This window comes from Tachysurus vachellii, chromosome 2 (genome assembly GCF_030014155.1).
Source record: "Tachysurus vachellii isolate PV-2020 chromosome 2, HZAU_Pvac_v1, whole genome shotgun sequence".
NCBI lineage: Eukaryota > Metazoa > Chordata > Actinopteri > Siluriformes > Bagridae > Tachysurus > Tachysurus vachellii.
The window spans coordinates 35,287,259-35,310,937 of NC_083461.1; the positions used below are offsets into that span (position 1 = coordinate 35,287,259).

The 23,679-nt window shown below is 40.0% G+C and overlaps 1 protein-coding gene across 2 annotated transcripts in view; it reads right to left on the minus strand.

Moving 5' to 3' along the window:
• Positions 1-1,556: 1,556 nt before the first annotated feature.
• Positions 1,557-23,679, minus strand: part of tasp1 (taspase, threonine aspartase, 1) — a 30,121-nt gene continuing 7,998 nt past the window's right edge. Inside the window, exons 3-14 of one of the 2 annotated variants that reach the window (XM_060864455.1) lie at positions 21,772-21,839; positions 19,432-19,500; positions 18,279-18,399; positions 13,893-13,977; positions 13,729-13,808; positions 12,566-12,672; positions 8,844-8,981; positions 8,641-8,719; positions 7,040-7,150; positions 4,430-4,537; positions 4,109-4,182; positions 1,557-3,439 (exon numbers count right to left, since the gene is read on the minus strand). In XM_060864455.1, coding sequence (XP_060720438.1) covers positions 3,350-3,439; positions 4,109-4,182; positions 4,430-4,537; positions 7,040-7,150; positions 8,641-8,719; positions 8,844-8,981; positions 12,566-12,672; positions 13,729-13,808; positions 13,893-13,977; positions 18,279-18,399; positions 19,432-19,500; positions 21,772-21,839 — 1,130 coding nt within the window. In that variant the 3' untranslated portion in view covers positions 1,557-3,349. Of the gene's footprint in view, positions 3,440-4,108; positions 4,183-4,429; positions 4,538-7,039; positions 7,151-8,640; positions 8,720-8,843; positions 8,985-12,565; positions 12,673-13,728; positions 13,809-13,892; positions 13,978-18,278; positions 18,400-19,431; positions 19,501-21,771; positions 21,840-23,679 lie in introns of both variants that reach the window. The other variant, XM_060864454.1, reaches the window with a different exon arrangement.

Genomic DNA, 23,679 nt, shown 5'->3' on the forward strand with positions numbered 1-23,679 from the left:
TCTGTGTGTGCAGGTGACTATTACTGTGCATAATTATTAGGCAACTTAACAAAAAACAAATATATACCCATTTCAATTATTTATTTTCACCAGTGAAACCAATATTACATCTCAACATTCACAAATATACATTTCTGACATTCAAAAACAAAACAAAAACAAATCAGTGACCAATATAGCCACCTTTCTTTGCAAGGACACTCAAAAGCCTGCCATCCATGGATTCTGTCAGTGTTTTGATCTGTTCACCGTCAACATTGCGTGCAGCAGCAACCACAGCCTCCCAGACACTCTTCAGAGAGGTGTACTGTTTTCCCTCCTTGTAAATCTCACATTTGATGATGGACCACAGGTTCTCTATGGGGTTCAGATCAGGTGAACAAGGAGGCCATGTCATTAGTTTTTCTTCTTTTAGACCCTTTCTTGCCAGCCACGCTGTGGAGTACTTGGACGCGTGTGATGGAGCATTGTCCTGCATGAAAATCATGTTTTTCTTGAAGGATGCAGACTTCTTCCTGTACCACTGCTTGAAGAAGGTGTCTTCCAGAAACTGGCAGTAGGACTGGGAGTTGAGCTTGACCCCATCCTCAACCCGAAAAGGCCCCACAAGCTCATCTTTGATGATACCAGCCCAAACCAGTACTCCACCTCCACCTTGCTGGCGTCTCAGTCGGACTGGAGCTCTCTGCCCTTTACCGATCCAGCCACGAGCCCATCCATCTGGCCCATCAAGACTCACTCTCATTTCATCAGTCCATAAAACCTTAGAAAAATCAGTCTTCAGATATTTCTTGGCCCAGTCTTGACGTTTCAGCTTGTGTCTTGTTCAGTGGTGGTCGTTTTTCAGCCTTTCTTACCTTGGCCATGTCTCTGAGTATTGCACACCTTGTGCTTTTGGGCACTCCAGTGATGTTGCAGCTCTGAAATATGGCAAAACTGGTGGCAAGTGGCATCTTGGCAGCTGCACGCTTGACTTTTCTCAGTTCATGGGCAGTTATTTTGCGCCTTGGTTTTTCCACACGCTTCTTGCGACCCTGTTGACTATTTTGAATGAAACGCTTGATTGTTCGATGATCACGCTTCAGAAGCTTGGCAATTTTAAGAGTGCTGCATCCCTCTGCAAGATATCTCACTATTTTTGACTTTTCGGAGCCTGTCAAGTCCTTCTTTTGACCCATTTTGCCAAAGGAAAGGAAGTTGCCTAATAATTATGCACACGTGATATAGGGTGTAGATGTCATTAGACCACACCCCTTCTCATTACAGAGATGCACATCACCTAATATGCTTAATTGGTTGTAGGCTTTCGAGCCTATACAGCTTGGAGTAAGACAACATGCATAAAGAGGATGATGTGGTCAAAATACTCATTTGCCTAATAATTCTGCACTCCCTGTATATACATATACATATATATATGTATATATATATACATATATACACACACATACATACACACACACACACAGTATATATACAGTAAGCATATATTATATATATATATATATATATATATATATATATATATATATATATATATATATATATATATATATAGAGCCAGGTTTAATTCAAGAAAATAGTGCAATTTTAATTTCTAGAGCAATCAGAATATTAGAGTATATTTCCCTGCCCAACAACACATATGGGACAATTTATACTCACAGCAAAACTGCAATAAGAATATTAGATCACTTCCAAATAATAATAATAATATCACTTCCAAAAGCTAATTTGTGCAACAGCAATAAGGATGACTATTAAACAAATATAACCATTTGATTCTGTACGCAGTGATCTTAATAAACCATTCCCAGACACTCAGTACAGAAAACTACAGACATGTAGTATCCTAAGGTGCATTTATAGTCCATAGATTCTTTTCAAATGAGCATTCATAACAATACAAAGCATTTTGTAATATTCAGGACAAGATTTGGTCAAGATGCTGTATGGTTCGTTGTAAACATTTTATTTCATGAAGGGGCAAAGCAAATTGATTTAAATATGGACTTTACAATACATATTAGGAGTACAACTGAAAATCATCTAAAATATCTGTGCAAAACAAGGGCAGCAGCCTGATTGTTTGTGGAAGGCTGTTTGATGATTAAATCATGTATGCCTTCATGTTGCTTGCATGCTCCCAAAATAAACAGCTTTAATTCATACTTATTTACGCCGATCGGCTGTAACATTAACCAAGGTCCACCTTGTGACACCGAAATGGCTCTGCCTCGATAAAGTCCATCTGGCATGGACTCCACTGAGGAATAAAATATGCTGCAGTATCTGGCACCATAAGGTAAGCAATATATAACTTTGTGAATCGGAGCTTCCTTGGATCACACTTTGTGCGGCACATTTCAGAGGTGCTAGATTTGGGGAATATGAAGGCCAAATCAACACTGTAAACTCTCTCATGTTACTCAAATCATTTCTGAACATTTTTTTGCAGTTTGGAATGGTGCATTATTGTGCACCAGGACCCAAGGTTTCCCAGTAGAATATTACCGAGAGCATACTGAACAAAACACGAAAACACGATTCGTCAGTCCAGGCCACCTTCTTCCATTGCTCCTTCCTTTGTCCAATTCTGATGCTCGCATGCACATTGTCGATGCTTTCACCAGTGGGCAGGGGTCTGCATGGGCGCCCTGACTGCACGGTGCCTTCTGTCACCTTTTATCATAGCCAGAATTATTCTCTTTCAGCAATATCTGCTATAGTTGTTCTTCTAAAGGATTGGACAAGCTGGGATACCCTTTGCTCTTCATACACTTCAGAAAGCCTTGAGGGCTCATAACCCTGCAGATGGATCATCGGTTGTCTGTCTTTGGACACTTTTGGTAGGTACTACGCGCTGCATACCAGGAATACCACACAAGACTTGCTGTTTTGGAGATGACCCAATAATCTAGCCATGACAATTTGGCCTTTTTACTCTTCTTACTCTTCCCATTTTCCTGCTTCCAACACACCAACATAGAGAACCAACTTTTTACATTCTGTCTAATATATCCACTCACTGGTTTTAATGTTCTGTCTGATTCAGTGTCTCACACACACACACACACACACACACACACACACACACACACACACACACACACATACACACACACAATGATCTGACTATTATATCTGCCAGTATATCTCGTTATTTAAAGGATACTAAAGTAAGAGTAAGATCAAGCTACCTTGATTTATAAATGTATTCCTTTCGTTGCTTACTTGAATAATCTCCAAACTTGTCATTAGCATAGACTTTAGCATAGGCATATTGCTATTTAAAAAAAAAAATCACAAGAAAAAAAAAAATCCCAAACAAGCAATTTACTCTGTTGAGTCACTCAACACCCCCAAGTCGACACACTCCACCTTCAATCGCAAGTGACTGTCCTGCCACAGCCCCAGGAGGCAGTCTAGATATATGAGCCTAGACAGAGAGAGAGAGCGAGAGTGTTTATTTAAGCTGATGTTCATGTCCAACGGTATTCCATTAAATGATTTTTTATCAGTGATTGGAAGGAAAATCCTCAGTATTTTAAAAAATATGATAAAATGTATATGGTATGTATCTTAGTTAGCTAACTACATATAGATAATTTGTTAATCACAAATTGTTAAACTATTGGACTGTGAAACTATTGGACTGGACAAGCATACATTCACTTTATACAGTATTTTAAAGGGCTCTGTAATTTTATGATTTTTTTTTTTATCTGTCTGGGTGTGATGTCGGGGGGCACGGTGGCTTAGTGGTTAGCACGTTCGCCTCACACCTCCAGGGTTGGGGGTTCGATTCCCGCCTCCACCTTGTGTGTGTGGAGTTTGCATGTTCTCCCCGTGCCTCGGGGGTTTCCTCCGGGTACTCCGGTTTCCTCCCCCGGTCCAAAGACATGCATGGTAGGTAGATTGGCATCTCTGGAAAATTGTCCGTAGTGTGTGATTGCGTGAGTGAATGAGAGTGTGTGTGTGTGCCCTGCGATGGGTTGGCACTCCGTCCAGGGTGCATCCTGCCTTGATGCCCGATGACACCCGTGACCCGAGGTAGTTTGGATAGAAAATGAGTGAGTGAGTGAGTGAGTGGTTGTGATGTCCTTACCCTAGCTTTCCTGTCGTTTGCAGACATGTAACCCACACACATACTCTCCGTAGTATGAGTCCACAGAAACTCAACTGTACATTGGGACAGAAAAAGAGAGTTATTAGGAAGTTTAGATACAGATAAACAGGAGATACACAAAGAAACGCATGAAATATGAAACGCAAAGAAACATCAGTAAAAATCCCAACTTCCCACTTGCATATGATGCATAGTAAAAAAAAAAACATTAAGTATTGTGTAGTTGTAAAGTAAATAATTCCTGTAAACCTCGTGTCAGTAAATTGTGAAGGATATGCTGTGTTATGATACAGAACGTACCCAGTAAGGCCTGCAAGTTGCCAGAGCTGTGGTCCTCTCCACATCTACAGCATCTCAGAACAATGATGCCACCCAGAACACCATCCTCACTGGCCAGAAATGGTGAGCCTATAAAACACAGTGTCCACCTTTACACGTTGCATCCTGTAAGAACTTTGTAGAAATAGTTCTATACTTGAGAACAGGGATTTTCATTGTGTGTGATGCCTTTTCTGACCTTGAAGTAGTATTTTAACCCGATCAGCCATGACCCTCTCGATCATAAATCAGACTGACCCTTGACTTCCAACAAATCAACAAATTGAGTACTGATTATTTACTTGCTGCCTAATGAATCCCATTCCTTGACAGATGCCACTGTATCTTATTCATGTCAGGTGTAAGTGGTTTTATGAGTGTGTATATATATGACATTCAGAGATTTGATCACAAGCTCCAGTATAGCATTGCATTGGCTTTATACCATGCGCCATTGTTGTGCTGAAAGATGAGCTTTCACTGGGCCCTTCTAGGCTGGTTAACAGATTGACCGGACGGCAAGCTAATGCCGCTAAACCTATTCCATTTCACAATGATGGCAACCACTAAGCTCGTGGAAATGGTTTTCCAAGGAAATGGTTAGATATGGTTTTATTCCCCTGTACAGTCCTACTGTATGTCTTAACAAAATTTGATTGCCGGGGTCTATGGAGACATCATTGGACTTCATGGCTTGGTTCAGGTCCAACGTGCACTGTGAATTGTGGGACCTTATACACATATAGGTATATGCGTTTGCGTATGCGCAATGCGTATGCACCATTGGTCTGAATACTACGCTGTATTGGATGCAAGTAAGAACGGCAAGTAGGACAAACTTCTAAAAACATATTTTTGCGTCATCATTACGGATTACTGTGTGTAGATTTATGGCGAAAAAAATTCAATCTAATCCAATTTTTAAAGTGAAAGTATGAATAAGGGAAAGTGGTTGCTCAGTGGTGCTGGACTACTGGTTGGACGCTTGTGAGTTTGAATCGCAGGACCACCAAGCTTCCACTCCTGGGCCCCTGAGGAAGGCCCTCAATTGCTCAGCTGTACGAAGGAGATAAATGTAAGTCTCTCTGCCCAAATGCCGTAAATGTAATGTAAAAATGTAAATGTATATTTTCTGAACCCATTGTATATGATCACCATTCACTTTTATATGAAAACCTGTACACCTGCTCAGGCACGGTGGCTTAGTGGTTAGCACGTTCGCCTCACACCTCCAGGGTCGGGGTTCGATTCCCGCCTCCACCTGTGTGTGTGTGGAGTGTGCATGTTCTCCCCGTGCCTCGGGGGTTTCCTCGAGGTACTCCGGTTTCCTCCCCCGGTCCAAAGACATGCATGGTAGGTTGATTGGCATCTCTGGAAAATTGTCCGTAGTGTGTGATTGCGTGAGTGAATGAGAGTGTGTGTGTGTGTGTGCCCTGTGATGGGTTGGCACTCCGTCCAGGGTGTATCCTGCCTTGATGCCCGATGACGCCTGAGATAGGCACAGGCTCCCCGTGACCCGAGGTAGTTCGGATAAGCGGTAGAAAATGAGTGAATGAATGAATATAAATATATCGTCGCTGTCGGGCGGAAACCTCGTATGTCCAAATTTGGTCAATTTCATATTTTTTCACATATCGATGCTATTGGTCAGTCCCCACGTGGGTCTGTTATTTTTACAAGTTATTAACCAATCTAAAGTCTTGAAAATAGCTTGAGTGCAAATCTCATAACTCCATTGGTCACTTCAACTGTCCACCTCTTCCTCACTCCGCGGGAGAGCTTCACGGCATATTTCTCCTCAAGAAGAGTCGCAACGAATCAACACGTCTTCTGAGGTAAATGTCTTCAAAACACTGGGCTCAAAGAAAAAAAAATCTTGACCCGCTAGTTCTGGTGCTTGTCTGAGGACAGGAATTTAGCGCAAGACAATCCACTGTAACGCGGACTGAACCCTGTGCACTGCAGATAAGGTACGGCGTTTTTTTAATTTCCTGAAAAATAACGGTTTTGGAGATACGAGGTGTGTGATTGCGTGAGTGAATGAGAGTGTGTGTGTACCCTGCGATGGGTTGGCACTCCGTCCAGGGTGTATCCTGCCTTGATGCCCAATGACGCCTGAGATAGGCACAGGCTCCCCGTGACCCGAGGTAGTTCGGATAAGCGGTAGAAGATGAATGAATGAATGAATGAATGGTGTATGTATCGTGTACTATGTAGAGTCCGATCTCTTGTTATAACTCTTGTTATTATCTCATGCAGCTGCATGTGATCCTTCGTCCTGGGCAAATGTCCGACGAATATGTATATGTATGTTACACTATATTTCATCTGTCTTGAAATACTGTACCTTGTAAAGCGTCCTTGAGCTTGGGAAAGGCGCTATATAAATTAAACATATTATTATTAGTAGTAGTAATAGTAGTAGTGTTCCTAATACAGTGCTCTGTGACTGTATACTGTGTGTCTGATCTGAAATGTGTTTCTCCACTGCATGCATCCCAATCACAAGTAACCTAACATTTCATGACTCTAGCTGGAGAGACAAGCGTTCACATGTAACATCACATATATTATAACGCCTGAGGAACTCACCGATAAACTTGTTTTGCATAGCATCCAGGAGAGCCTGATGAGCGTTGTCAGCCTGCATAGCTGTGGAGCACTCTCTAGCTAACATGGTGCGCATCAGATGCTCCCCACATCCTGTGACAATCAAAATAAGCAAGAAGATTCAGCTACAGATTACAACTTATAGTCTTTATGTCTGTATACAGTTGAAGTTAGACATTTACATAATTCCTTGTCTTCGGTCAATTAGGATCGCTCATATTTTATGAAAGTGAAATGCCAGAAAAATCTTTTTACAGGGTTCCCACTCTTTTTCAGAGATCATTTTCCAGGACTTTTCAAATTTAGCAAAAAAAGACAAGGCTCACATATTCACGGCCTAAAGTAATATGTTCTTCTCTCCAGGAGTCTTAAAAACAACGTACACTTTATGGCTATTACTTAACTATACTTTTAAAGACAATTTGTCATGTGAATGAAATTTCAACATTTATAAAATAAAAAGACGGCACATATTAATACCCTTTCCTTTCTCAGGCCAATGCCGTCATGCATGCTTTAGTTTGCTGTGCATTCCCCTTGCACATGATATTCAGATTAACAAGGTTAATATAACCTGTTTACCCGTCACCATTTGCTGAAAACATTCGAGCACTTAAACCATTCCTAGCACCTAAAACCTCCAACACAAGACAGCGTCATCCGTCACAGCGAGATTAAACAGCATAACAAAAAAACGTCAAAACTCAGCGTCCCTGAACAGAGCGCTTTCTGTTACTAACGTTAATTGTTTCCACCAGTTGTAAACTGTTCTTTAAATGATCAACAACATTTAAAAATAAGAATAGATAAGCGGTAGAAGATGAATGAATGAATGAATTTTCCAGGACAACAAGATTTTTTCCAGGACAGTTTATGTTTTCTCTCATTTTCCATGTGTTTTCCAGGACTGGAACATCGGTCATTAATTTTCCAGGATTTCCAGGTTTTCCAGGACGCGTGGGAACCCTGTTTTACTCTTAAAGCTTTTATTTATTTATTTATTTTATCATATTCCCAATGGGTTGAACAGTTATACAGACTTTATATATATACGCCTCATTGCTTCTACAAACAATTTCAGTTCTACAACACACTTTCTATTGGATTGAGTTTACAGATTTGTGATGTCTGCTCTAATACTTTGACTCCGCTGTCCTTTTGCCAGCTTTGGAGGTACAGTATGATTGGGTATAACATCCTGGTCACTCCCATGCTTCACGGTTGTGCATGGTGCTCTTCAGCTTGCAAGCGTCAAGCAAACCTAACAATGATCATTAGGGTCAACCAATTCAACTGTTGTTTTATCAGAGAACATTTCTCTAAAAACCTTTGTGGAGAAATCACGTGCAGTCTGGCTTTTTTTTTTTTACGGCAGTTTTGGAGCAGCGGCCTCTCCCTTGCTCGATGTTATATCAATATAGGACATGTTTTGCTTATACAGTAAATACTTGTCTAGCTGTGTCCTACAGTATTTTCTCAAAGTTCTATGCTGTTGTTCTGGTAATGATTTGTACTTTTTGCACCAAAACATGTTCATTTCTATGAAGGTCTCAAATCACCAGAAGATTGTGTTCATACTGTACCTGAGGTACTCACGGCTGTAGAATAAGGTCTAGCATCACGGGCGTTTTCAGCCCAACATCCACACCCGTACTGAGCAGCCTTAGAAAAGGAGAAGATACACAGGGACATACCTCTTACTATTCCTGTATGGGCTTCACATAGAAACATAATCAAGGAAAAATAAAAAAGCAGTAGTTTCACTGACTGCAGCAGTAGTTCTTACCTGGCCTACTCGGCCTGGGTGTTTCATAGCTAAACCTCCACTAGAGACAGCAGCTGCAACGTTCCCTTGTTGATCCACAACAACAGCTCCAACTGTGTCCAAGGAGGCAGGTTCCTCTAAATCCACCATTTCATTCACCTGCTTAAAGAAATGCTAATTACTCTTCTATGCACCAGAATGTCTACACAGATGCAGTGTAACACATAAAAGATTATTATGTTGGCTTTGGACATGTGACATATCAAAACACTCAGAACAACGAGGGGAACTTCCTCACGTGTATTCTGATGACGTCCTGTGACGTCACGTGAAAATAAAAATTTTTGCACAACATGAGCATGTGATATATCAAAACAATCAGCCCAATGAGGGGAACTTCCTCAGGAGTATTCGGATGACGTCACATGCTCGTCTCCACTTGCCTCCAAATGTTTTGGCACCCTATCTTTCTGTCCACTTGCCTCCAAAAGTAACACTGACCCTTATGTCCACTCGCCTCCAAAAAGCACCGGCCTTTGCAAATACTTGCCTCGTCAAAGCCAACATCAAAGTTTATGTTTAGTTTATGTTGGCTTTGTAAAAGCCAACATTCTGTTTTCCTATTTAAGCTTAGACAAAAATTTATCAAGAGTAACTCCTCCTAGAGCTTTCGAGCCACATGGACCAAATTCGGATATGTTGTAGACCCTGATCTGAAGTTTGTTGCTGTTACTTTTCTAAGTGATCCGAGTACCAGTACCTCCGGTACCGGGTCTCAAAATGGCCTTTTTTCCCCATAGACTCCCATTATAAAATTTGGAGGTTTATAACTCGGCAAGCTTTCGAACTATCTACACCAAACTCGGCCAGCTCCTTTAGGGTGATACTCTGAATTGGTGTACCGACTGGCCTTTCGGTTGTCCCGTAGCCCCGCCCCCAAAATATGCAAAATCAAAAAACTTTTTACAACATGGACATGTGACATATCAAAACACTCAGAAAAATGAGTGGAACTTCCTCACGTGTATTCTGATGACGTCACGTGGCGTCACGTGATGTCACATGAAAATCAAAAATTAGCACAACATAGACATGTGACATATCAAAACACTCAGCCCAATGAGGGAAACGTCCTCAAGGGTATTCAGATGATGTCACATGCTTGTCTCCACTTGCCTCCAAATGTTTTGGCACCCTAGCTTTCTGTCGACTTGCTTCTAAAAGTAACACTGTCCCTTATGTCCACTCACTTCCATAAAGCACATCATTTGCTTCATTAAAGCCAACATCAAAGTTTGTTGCGACGAACTTTACAAATCTAGTTGTTATTTTTTTGTTGTTGTTGTTTAAATCTAACCACAAATGTAAATGCCTGACATTCACTAGATATGACTGGAACACCTAAAAGTATATTAAAGCATCAATAAATGTTTGGTGGCTGATCTTTTTTTGTTGCATCTTTTCCAAGTAGAAACAGGAAAGATCTAACAAATAGTCATAGATGCCAGGATGTTTCTGATATACTGGAAGTGTTTTACTCAACAGGAATCGACAAAGAATGTAGATCACGAAGGTGCGTCTGTCCTCCGGTTTAATTTTTTTCTTAAAAACAACCTTTAGTTTGTTCATTTCCAGGCGAAGACTGCAGCATTATTGGTTCGTTCTTACAGGCAGATGAGTAAAGACATCAGTCTGCAATTAATGTAGACATCAAATCTTAAAGAGCTTGAGAGAAAATGCTGCAAAAGATCTTTACACCTGAGAGCTAAGAGGAAAGGAAACGAGAACGAGAAATGCACTACCATAATGAATATGGAAAAGGAAACTTTCCATTGGTGACAGCCCAAGTGATGTCCCAAGTGAGAACATCCCATTAGAATGCAGAGATCATAGTTCATTGGGATAAGATAAAAAAAAATGGCTTCCTATATGACACCATACCAGAACTAACATGAATTCTCCACAGCAAGGAGATCTGGAATCCCACTGACAACCAGATCACGAAGGAGGTGACGGCTATCGACAAGAAAGTAAGGCAGTGACCGTCATTTTTGATGAGGTTCATATTGTTGAAAACATCTAGATGTAAAAACCAGTGAACAAAAACTGAAATTATAAACTTGTCTTATGTCTTTAGCTCTTTGCTCCAACCCAAATTCATTTGGTGTCTTTTGTCAGTGAAGCTACCAATAAAGACTAGGGTTGCAAAATTCCAGGAATTTTCAAGGCTGGAAACTTTCCATGGGAATTAACATGAATATATGGAAATAAACTGGGAATTTAAAAAAAAAATGCAGAGTTGCCTATAACAAGGAACTTAAATGTAGTTAAAAAAAATCTTAACAGCATAATTTTGTTTAAAACAACAAGATTTAATGCAGTTTAAGTTGAATTTGTTCCCTGCGTTCCTCGGTCACTTGCACACAACACACTGCTTACTGGAGGGCCATTGAGGCCAAACCCACTGCATGTACTCGCATTTTTCCATAACATGCACAGTAACACTTTATTTTAGGGTCATTTAACTAGTTGCTTATTAGCATGAATATTAATAGAATATTGGCTATTTATTAGTACTTATTAAGCACATATTAATGCCTTATTCTACATTCTTAATTGTACCCAGTACCTAAACTTAATAAGTACCTTACTAACTCTTAATAAGCAGTAAATTAGGAGTGTTACACATACACAGATAATTTGATGACCCTCCCCCACACACTCACTCCCCCCAAAATAAAAAAATCCTCTATAAAATAATGTTTATTACAATTATTAAATTTATTATGTTTATTACAAGCATAATACTGTTTATTATGCTTTTGTGTTACTCAATGAAAAAATCAATTAAAGTTCTACTTACAATTAAATCAGTCAAGACTTTGTAAAATTTGTATTACCTTGCATGCCTGTCTTCTTATGACCAAAAAAAAATGGTTGTTTATGTTTGTATATAATATAGTTTATATAAATTTCCAATTAATTCCCATAAATTTCCATAAATTCCCGTAAAGTATCCAATTTTGAATATTTCCAAAATTCCCCATTCTAAGTTCCCGTGGAAAGTTTCCGGAAATTTACCGGACATTTACCGGAAACTTTCCGCCCCTTTGAAACCCTAATAAAGACCAAATCATTTAATATTACTAGAATATTAACTAATAACTAATATATTACTATTAACGTGCTTAATTTAAAAAGAGGCCACTAACTGCAATACGAGACGCAGCAAAATAATACCCTCGAAATGTTGCTGGCTAAACACACTTTTCGCACTTTTTTCTTTTTCGCTCTTGGCCACATTCATTTTGTCATAGAGACTCTAGCTCTAAAGACACACAAAATGGTGTGCAAAACAAAAAACATCCTGTGGGTGAAGAGACTGCTGGTTGAAAGACCTTGTTCATGAGAGAGATCTGAGGAGAATGACCAGACTGGACCAAGCTGACAGGAAGTCTATAGTAACTCAAATAAGCACTCTTTACAACAACTGTGAGCAGATAAGCATCCCAAAACACACAATACATTAAAACCTTAAAGTGCATGGCCTTCAAGAGCAGAAGACCACATCAGGTTCAAGTCCAATCTCACCAAAACTGGACAGTTGAAGACTGGAAAAAGACCAAACTTTTTTCCCCCATAATCTTCAACTTGTAGTCTGTACTACCATCAAAGAATTAAACTACTCTAAGTGCTCAGTACATAGTAGAAATATAGAAATGAGCTTTTTTTAGTCAACTCACAGTTCCACTTGACTGTCGCCGTCTCTTAAAAGAGTTATGTTCTGGTTCCATCTTCTCTGCCATCTCCATCTTTCGTTTATTCCTTTTGAAGGCTGACAAACTAAATTCTGAAATGTTTAAAAAGAAACATCAGTATCTGACATTAGAGGTTTCGACTAGTTTCGACTTCATTTCAATTCATTCATTCATTCATCTTCTACCGCTTATCCGAACTACCTCGGGTCACGGGGAGCCTGTGCCTATCTCAGGCGTCATTGGGCATCAAGGCAGGATACACCCTGGACGGAGTGCCAACCCATCGCAGGGCACTCACACACTACGGACAATTTTCCAGAGATGCCAATCATGCCAATCTTTGGACCGGGGGAGGAAACCGGAGTACCCGGAGGAAACCCCCGAGGCATGCAAACTATACACACACAAGGCGGAGGCGGGAATCCAACCCCGACCCTGGAGGTGTGAGGCGAACGTGCTAACCACTAAGCCACCGTGCCCCCTTCATTTCAATTCAATTAATTTATTTGTATAGCGCTTTTAACAATTCACATCATCAATAAGAACCTTACTGTAAATAAACTCTGACTTCTGCCATTCCCGACTTGATCGGCTTCCCTCACATGCCACCGCTCAACAAAACATCCACAAGGCATGCACAAGGCTCACCACATTGCCATACGGTGGCTGTGGTTAGCACGTTCGCCTCACACCTCCAGGGTTGGGGGTTCGATTCCCGCCTCCGCCTTGTGTGTGTGGAGTTTGCATGTTCTCCCCGTGCCTCGGGGGTTTCCTCCGGGTACTCCGGTTTCCTCCCCCGGTCCAAAGACATGCATGGTAGGTTGATTGGCATCTCTGGAAAAATTGTCCGTAGTGTGTGATTGCGTGAGTGAATGAGTGTGAGTGTGTGTGTGTGTGCCCTGCGATGGGTTGGCACTCCGTCCAGGGTGTATCCTGCCTTGATGCCCGATAACGCCTGAGATAGGCACAGGCTCCCCGTGACCCGAGGTGGTTCGGATAAGCGGTAGAAGATGAATGAATGAATGTACTTTTTTTAATCATTGATCATTGTAATTTGTCGTATATTCTAATGTGTATATAGACAGTACTTAGGTTTGCTGTGTACTCTAGTGAGTTATGATATTGTAGTTGTTTTACAAAATACTTACTGGTGGCCATCTTCTCTGAAGGACATGGAGGTACACCATGACTGACTGCCCACTGCTGTGCTCCCATTCCGGCTAAAAAACTAAAAAAAATAAAAATAAAAATAAAATTAAGCCTTTAAATCTTAGTAATTCAGAGCAAGCAACAAAAAAAAACATGGGCTCACCAAGGAGGAATCCTTCCAGCTGAAAGCTTCCCTTTTTGTGCTTCATTCAGAAGTGCTCTAGCCACCAATACTGGATTCTTGATTCCTGTCAACAAAATGTCAACAAAAAAAACCTGTTGGTGTTTTCATATAGGTCTGATTAGGTCTGATGTCCAACACTGAGTTGATGGCTCAAACTTCTGGATAACTATATGCACAGTAAATTGGTTAAGATCCACCATGCTTACTACAATCAAAAGGTATACAGTAGGCTGTTGGTACCTTAAGTCTTCCACTCAGGACTCTTTTGTCAATACAAAGGGAGGAGGTAAAGGAGCAGATCTGGACGGTTCATGAGCATAGAGTGTTCTGGTAAACTAAAATGTTTGGACGTTTTATCCAAATAAAACCGAACTGAATTAAGTGGCTTACTGTTGGACTGTAACTTTTACCCTTTAACCTTTTGGCAGAATTTTAAATGTGATGGTGTATAGAGTCAACCAATGTACAATTACAGTGTCACATGATCACGTTCAGAGCTTGCCATCTGTGTATGAATTAGAGGGGTCTACTATTTATAACAGAGTTAAGTGACACGGATCAGATCCTATACTGGAAGAGTCTCATAGCCACAAATGTAATAATGTAATCACATACTCCTTAGTTGAGCACCAAAAGCACTAGAAGGCCTTCAGTGAAGGACATTAGCTGTAGAGTGAAGCTACCACATTGTAAAAATACTTGTTTTTAAATCACAGAAATGCCTGATGTCAAGCTAGCTAACTACCTAGTTAGCATATGCTAATGTCGAGTCTACACGTTTGCAGCTAGCAACCTGATTACTTTGACTAAGGGTGGACTCGTATCCCTGGTTTAATTCTCCGTGTTAGGCTTGCTGTTTTATGATATATAATAAAAACAGCTTAAAACTTCCTGCTGTTTAACAAAGAAATATGTATTATAACGTGTATAATTAATACGACATCAGTTTTACACAGACTTACACCAGCTTACACAGTACAACATGTAGTGATAGGCTTTTCAAAAAAATACAAAAAATATCAAAAATTTCAATAAAAAAAAAAGTCTTTAAAACTAAAATAACCATACAAAAAAATAGAATAGTAAAGAAATAAGAAAAGTGGGAGGCTGTACGAGATAAAACTGACAGATATGAGGGAAAGAATCATTGAATGCGAATACAGTACAATCAATAACTGATAATGCTGATGCAATGATATGTTGATTTGAAGGAAATTATGTAGGAATTAAGTATGAATATAATACTGAATATTGGATAAAGCGCAAAGAGCGATTGATGATTTTGTACGGTGAGCTGTGCAAAGAGTCCCATAGTGAGCTGTAGGAAAGTCCAATTGAGGTAGTAGGAGTGACAAGAAGAGGAGTTCAAAAGAGTCCAAACTCTAGGTGTTCTCCTGTTTGAGCGAATGAGGAGAAACTTCTTTCTGCAGACCACCTAAACCCTCAGAGTTTGCGTTGAAGGAGAGGAAGCACTTTCCTGACTGCAGCAGAGAAGTGAATAGTGAACTGGGATCCTGGCCTTGGTCCAGCACCTGTTGCTGTAGATAGACTCCAGGTTAGGAAGCTCAGCTGATCGCACCACCCCCTGTCTGTGATGGTTCCCATCATGATGCTCTCAATAGTGCAGATGTCAAAGCTCATTAGCACCTTAGAGAAAAAAGTTTCATGTCCTGCCACAAGAGTGTCTTCAGCAATCTTGACAATGTTGGTAGAACTGAAAGTAGCCAAAAAATGGCAATAATGAGAGGTCAGGGTTGAAAGTGAGAGAGGGTGAGACATGCTTGCACACCCATACTGCTTGTGGTCTGTCTGTCAGGTAGCTGGAGATGCAACGACACGAAGTTGGAGATCCAACGAGCCCATGATCTCCAACTTATAGGCGAGTATGGAGTAAATTATGGTGTAGTCGACAAACAGCATTTTGACATAATTCCCTTTTCCTCTGTCCAGGAGTGTGAGGGCTGTATACGGATGTATGCGATGGCATCCTCGATAGAGCGGTTTGGATGGTCTAGTCTGGACTAGTCTCCTAAAAGTCTTTAGAAGCACAATGGTCAGAGCTACTGGTTTCTTCAGGAATGTGGGGATTATATACTGTTCGTAGGAGATGGTGAGTATCTTGGTGAACACAAGTGCTAGTTGATCAGTGCAGGCCTTCAGGACCTGATCTGTGATGCCATCAGGTCTTGCTGCATTCCTGGTATTTACTTTCCTGTATGATTCTTACACCTCCTGCTTGGAACCCTAAGATTTCTGCTCTCTCTGTCTCTTTCAGTGCTCTGTGCACGCTGTAGTTGTAGTTGTAGATGTATCATCATCTATCTGATGATAGATTTGTGAACTGTATCGTCCGCTAGTTTCCTGAAAAATCCGTTAACTACTAGGGTTGCAAAGGGGCAGAAAGTTTCCGGGAAATCTCCGGTAAATTTCCAGAAAATTTCCACGGGAACTTAATCTGGGGAATTTTGGAAATATTCCAAATTGGAAACTTTACAGGAATTTATGGAAATTTATGGGAATTATTTAGAAATATAGGGAAATGTATATAAACTATATCATATACAAACATAAATAAACATTTTGTTTGGTCATAAGCAGACATGCATGCAAGGTAATACAAATTTTAAAAAATGACGTCTTGACCGATTTAATTGTAATGAATTTTTTTTTTAATTTCAGGGGGAGTGAGTGTGTGTGTGTGGGGGGGAGGGTCATCAAATTATCTGTGTATGTGTAACACTCCTAATTTACTGCTTAATAAGAGTTAGTAACGTAGTTATTAAGTTTAGGTATTGGGTACCATTAAGAATGTAGAATTAGGTAATGTAGAATAAGGCATTAATATGTGCTTAATAAGTACTAATAAATAGCCAATATTCTATTAATATTCATGCTAATAAGCAATTAGTTAAATGACCCTGAAATAAAGTGTTACTGTGCATGTTATGGAAGAATGCAAGTACATGCAGGGGGTTTGGCCTCGACGGCCCTCCAGTATGCAGTGTGCTGTGTGTAAGTGACCGACTTAAACTGCATTAAATCTTATTGTTTTAAACAAAATTATGCTGCAAGATTTTTTTTTACTACATTTAAGTTCCTTGTTATAGGCAACTCTGCATTTTTTTTTTTAATTCCCAGTTTATTTCCATATATTCCTGTAAATTCCCATATATTCCCGTTAATTACCATGGAAAGTTTCCAGCCTTGAAAATTCCCGGAATTTTGCAACCCTATTAACTACTTCTGTAAATATGCCGATGTTAATAGAGCTGCAGCTGAAAATGCCCAGTCTGCGTCATCCAGAGTATCCTGTAATGCGGCCAGCCACTGGTCCGTCCAGCACGAACCTCCCTCTGAATCTGAGCTTCCTGTTTTCCTTTGTTTATATCTATGCAAGAGGAAAATAGCGGCATTGTCCACTTTACCAAACGTGGACAGGATTGTGCCTTGTAGCTATCCTTAAACTGTGCGTAGAAGTAGTCCAGTGTCCAATCGCCCATAGTGGGGCAGGTTATGTGCTGGTGGAAGTTTGGCACCACACATTTGAGGCTGGCACTGTTAAAGTCTCCTGCCACAATGAGTGCAGCATCATGATGTTATGTCTATTGCAGAGTGAGAGAATCATATAGTTCCCATAAGGCACTGTCTGTGGGCGCCCGAGGTGAAATATAAATGGCTGACTATGACCGAGCTAAATTCCAGAGGAAGGTTGATAGGGCAAAATTTGATCATCAGAAGCTCCAGGTTAAGTAAGCAGAAGCATCCAGCTCAGCCAGTATGATTGTAAATCAAGTGTCAGCGTCACAGTTAATGGTGTCCATGGTAAAAAATTACGTGCAGAAAATAAACAAAAACAAAGAAAGCATGATAGAAGCAGTCACCGGTGCCCTCTGTGTTGTTATTTCTTTTTTATTAATTGCTTTCTGTTGTTTGGAATATATATAGATAGCTAGATAGAATTCACAAATATAACCACAACTTTTTAATTGTTAGGCAAATATGCAAGTGTCTTATCAGTTGAATCCTCGACCTGATTAAACCAAAACAACTATCTTAAGATTTCATTTACAAAAGATTTCTGCAAATTTGACTCAAATCATGTTTAATGAAGAACGAAATTTATTCACATTTTTTTGTGAACTGGAATCAAGAAATGAAAGGAATAAATGCATTAATAAAACTAATAGTTTAGTTAATCTACACCAGAAAATGGTTCGGGTACATTATTTTTCCTGTGACAAATATTTAGTACTCTGTGTTAAACCTTTCTCTAGTACTGAACAAGCTCGAGTTCAGAAAGACCCCTTAATAACACTAAACTGTATACTTTGCCTTAAAATATATGCACAGTATAAATCAACTCACCGCTTAAAGCACCGACTGCTCCATAATCTAACGATTTTCCCTCCATGATGCTGGCATCGCATTCAATATCCCCAACCAGGTTTAGATTGGAGCCAGTACCAGCATTGGTGAATGGTGAATCCTGCAGACAAACGATAACCTTATAACGATAACGATAATAAAGTTGCACTCAATTTCTAAATTGTCCAGACTTCTGCACACAGAATTACCTACAAGCCCTTTACCTGTGGGGGAGCCTGGGAAACATGTTTTGCATTAAATTTCAGATTAAATAAATAAAATATTAATAAAATACAATATTTAAAAAAAAATATATATATATATATATATATATATATATATATATATATATATATATATATATATATATATATATCCTTAATTGTAATTTTTTTATGGTCAAGTAAACTTCACAGTTCATTAAAATTCATTAGATATATATTTTAGCCATTAAATGTAAAGCTTCAATAAGCCTGATGTCATCTATAGTATTTCAGTTAGAAGTGTCTTTTATTTAATATTCATTTGATGAAAAAGTTATGTATATGCATACACATGGCATATACATGCATCTATTTTCCCCCTCATACATTTAATGTACATGAATCATTCCCTAATTCATGCAGGTGTATTAATATTTGCAGTGAATTTAGTTTCAGTGACTCTGATTCAGCAGTGGCTTTGTAAATAAAGAGAGTTAAGCATCTGTGCTTTGTAAAGCAAGGCAGCTAGAAACCTGGACCGTTTTTCATTTCATCTGTAATTAGTCACATTTAAAAAGCAATCAATGAATACTTGCTATGTGTTACTTAAAAGTTTCATATACATAAATTATCCTGAACAAAATTTGATTTTTAATGACTTTTATTTGAGAGCCATACTGTAGGCAAAACTTTGTGGACACCGAATGAATCGCATGCATGCGCTTCCTGAACATGCCATTACAGATTAACCAACAATTTGTTCTTATAATAACCTCAAATTTTCTGAGAAGGCTTTCCACCAAAATTTGGGACAATGGCTCTAAGTCTTGAGCCGTCACTGCCCAAGTACTGATCTGTTCATACATCGTTTCATACACTCAGATTGTATGGTGCTCATTTTTACGCAACTTTGATTAATAAGAACCGATATTGATGCAAAGAGCCGTCACCTCTAGCTCTATAAGAGCTGCAGTCACTGCCTCTACTGCCATAGCACCGTCTCTCAACCTCTCCATGGCCTGCAAAAGAAAATTAATATGAAGGACCGCTCTAAAAGGACCAGAAAGGTCATAAAAAGCATCCTGATTACTGAATGTATTACTGAAATTCACAATACTATTAAACCCTTGTGTTATTGTGATGATGGAACCAGACAGTTGTGCATCAACAGTACTGCGACCAAACAGTGGGACTTACACCCTGTTCCAAATTATTATGCAAATGATATTTCTCTCATTCACTCATTCATCTTCTACCGCTTATCCGAACTACCTCGGGTCACGGGGAGCCTGTGCCTATCTCAGGCGTCATTGGGCATCAAGACAGGATACACCCTGGACGGAGTGCCAACCCATCGCAGGGCACACACACACTCTCATTCACTCACGCAATCACACACTAGTGACAATTTTCCAGAGATGCCAATCAACCTACCATGCATGTCTTTGGACCGGGGGAGGAAACCGGAGTACCCGGAGGAAACCCCCGAGGCACGGGGAGAACATGCAAACTCCACACACACAAGGTGGAGGCGGGAATCGAACCCCCAACCCTGGAGGTGTGAGGCGAACGTGCTAACCAGTAAGCCATCGTGCAAAGACATGCATGGTAGGTTGATTGGCATCTCAGGAAAATCTCAGGAAAATTGAATGAGTTGCGATGGGTTGGCACTCCGTCCATGGTGTATCCTGCCTTGATGCTCGATGACGCCTGAGGAAGTTCAGATAAGCAGTAGAAAATGAATGAATGTCAGAATAGCCTCCCAGAGCTGCTGTTTGGATGTAAACTGCCTCCCATCCTCATAGAGCTTTTGCTTGAGGATGCTCCAAAGGTTCTCAATAGGATTGAGGTCAGGGGAGGATGGAGGCCACACCATGACTTTCTCTCCTTTTATCCCCATAAACAAAGCCCAGAAATAATTGTGTTGTTAAAAGATAAGCCAAAAGTGTGTGACTGTGTGTGTAAATATTGAAGCTTTTTCCCCCTCAAACGTTAGCTGCCTGTGATGCAGGACAAATCTTTAACCCAATACGTGAAGCTCATTTCTATTTGGTTCCCATGAATGGTTTGACCTTAAAATGGTAAATCAATGCTTAGGCCTAAAGGTAAGCCTAACTTTTATTTAGTCCTAAGTTCACTTTGTTCACAACTCTTTACCGAGTAAAGCCCTATTCGGACAGGATTAGTTTTACGTGGGGACGTGGAGTAATGCAATTTTACCTCAGGACGTCTGTAATATTAATCGGCCAATTCGCACAGGACAAGACATCTCAGTAAAACTATCAGAAGTGGGAGGGGTAACTCGCTTTACGCACCACAGTAACCTCCTTGTCGTCATGTGCGTATGACGTTGCTTCCTGTTATCACGTGCGCAAACAGACAACATGGCGCCTCCATGCTTGCAAAATGCGCCAAAAACTACTTTTAAACAGGAAATGACGGAATTTTACCGTACATATTTACAGCGGGTCTATTCGGACGGGATTAGTATTACCTGAGGTAATTTTTCCCGGACCTTTTTAGAGAAGGTAAAAGTCGCCGTGATCTTTACTGACATTGTCCGTAATGATTACCGAGATCGCACATTCGGACGGGACTAAAATCACCGAGAAGCTCTGGTAATAATTACTTTACCCCCACGTCCCCACGTAAAACTAATCCCGTCCGAATAGAGCTTAACACTGATATTCCACGTTATATGCCAAACATTACCATTATACCCTTTGTACAACCTTCTCTGGAGGGGTTAATGGTTATAAGATGAGCAGGGGAGAACTGGTGTAGATGATATGATGTTAAAAGATGTTTGATCTTTGGAGTTTCCGACATTACAGTTAGTGCAGGAATATCTGGCACATACTGGACAGTCTTTGGATGTGACAACAAGTTTTCAAAAAAGCAACCAAGCTCAACTCAATAACCCCAAACTATGTAGCATATAACATAAAAAAACATATGTTGTAGTCTGAGGTGTCCGAATTACAATGATGGGGTAGAATTTCAAAATAATCAACACCGTTCAAAAGCTTGGGATCACTTGGAAATTTCCTTGTTTTGTAAAGAAAACCCTGTTTTTTTTTTTTTATACATTTTAAAAACAAAATGAATCAGATGATTTTGAAAGAAAGCTCTACGCGCAGAGGCGTACGCACATTCGGACAGAGGCTCATTATCGGCAACCATTGTTTTTCCAGCTGGGACTGGGGATGTGGTCAAGAAAAAGGGAATTTTTTTAATCTTTTGAACTTTTGAACAAATCCGCAAGAAAATATGAAATATACAATACTAACTTTCTGACAGGCTCTTTTGCACACATGTTTATACTCCTTGGCTTTGGATTCGGAATGATACCCGGCCCCTGCATTTAAAAAAAAAAAAAAAAAAAAAAAAAAAGAAAAGCATTAGTATTAGCGTTAGCATTTCAATAATAAATAATAACATAATGACCAATTTATATATTTAGTCACTTTAAATAATAATAATAAATTATATATTAAAAGGCAGAATTTTAGAAGTTACTGTAGTTGCTTGAAACAAACATGTGGACCACAAATTTGGAAGCCCAGAATCATACAATTCTTCAAGAACACTTTCTATCTTAGAGAGTGGGCGGGGCTTAACCTGTTACTAGGCGTGACAGTTATTGGTCCAATAAAAACTTCACTTTGTCTCTATGTTAAGATTTTTGAGACTTTATTGTGTAATAAATGTAATGTAAATGTAAACGTCTCCGACACAGAGCAGAAATATCATTTGTCTCCATGACATCATTTTCGGCCTCTTGTCATTTCTGGGCTGTCTAAGATGTAATCTCTAATCTGATTGGTCACAAAAACAATCTAATCTGTATCATCTTATTAACTCAATGTCATTATTAAATATTGTATACAATACATTTCTTCTCCCTCTTCACCTTTCGGCTATTTTTTAAAAGTCCTCCTCGCTATTCCTGACACTTTTTGACCTTATGAGCTCTTTTAAGGGTTAATAACTTTTATCTTTACTACATTTACATTTACAGCATTTGGCAGACGCCCTTATCCAGAGCGACGTACATAAGTGCTTAAATCTCTAGCATTGAATACATTAATGCTGGCTCACTAGGTTACATACATACTTAAGATACCATGAGTTTAAAACATTTGTTCAAAGTTACAATAAAAAAGTGTCAAAGGGTTTTTTTTTTGTTTTTGTTTTTTTAATGCAAAAGATAAGGAAAGAAGTGCTAGCTGAAGTGTTTCCTGAATAAGTAGGTCTTCAACCGCCGCTTGAAAATAGCCAGTGACTCAGCTGTCCGGACCTCTAGGGGAAGTTCATTCCACCACCTTGGTGCCAGAACAGAAATGAGTCTTGTAGTATACTTGCCTCTTACTCTGAAAGATGGTGGAACCAGTCGAGCAGTGCTGGTAGATCGGAGGGTACGGGGTGCAGTGCGAGGAGTGATGAGGGCTTTGAGGTAAGACGGAGCTGGTCCATTTTTGGCTTTGTAGGCCAGCATCAGTGTTTTGAATCTGATGCGTGCAGCTACCGGAAGCCAGTGGAGGGATCGCAGCAGTGGGGTGGTATGTGAGAACTTAGGCAGGTTGAAAACAAGCCGTGCAGCTGAATTTTGGATCATTTGCAGAGGACGGATTGCGTTCATAGGTAGACCTTTCAGCAGTACGTTGCAGTAATCCAGTCTAGAAATGACAAGAGACTGAACAAGGACCTGAGCAGCCTGTGTGGACAGAAATGGCCGAATCCTTACTAGGATCTTCTCCTTAATTTTAAAGGTGCCCTTCCACACAAAACCGTTTTTACTTGTATTTTTTGATATGTGTTAGGTCCATATGTGTTTGTGTTGTGTCGTGAATGTGAAAACTAACTGCTACCTCCCCGGTCAGTTCGAACCACTTAAAAGAAATAAGGGGAGAAATCAGGTCAGTTAGAAAAGCTGGTCACTCTGACGTCAGAGTGACTGAGCTCATTACTATTCATGAGCTCTCCCACTTGAGACCACGCCCCCAGAATTCGTGTAGCTCAGTGAGTTTCCTATACAGCAAGGATGGCTGAACGTCAACAGGCTTGTGAAGAAGCCGTTCTGCCGCAATTCAAGGTGATTGTAAACAAATTTCCTCTAGCCTAGGTTACTTATTGTGCTGGGTGAATGAATAGTCATGCTCTCATATCCTAGCGGTTAGCCAATCGGAGCCAAGCAG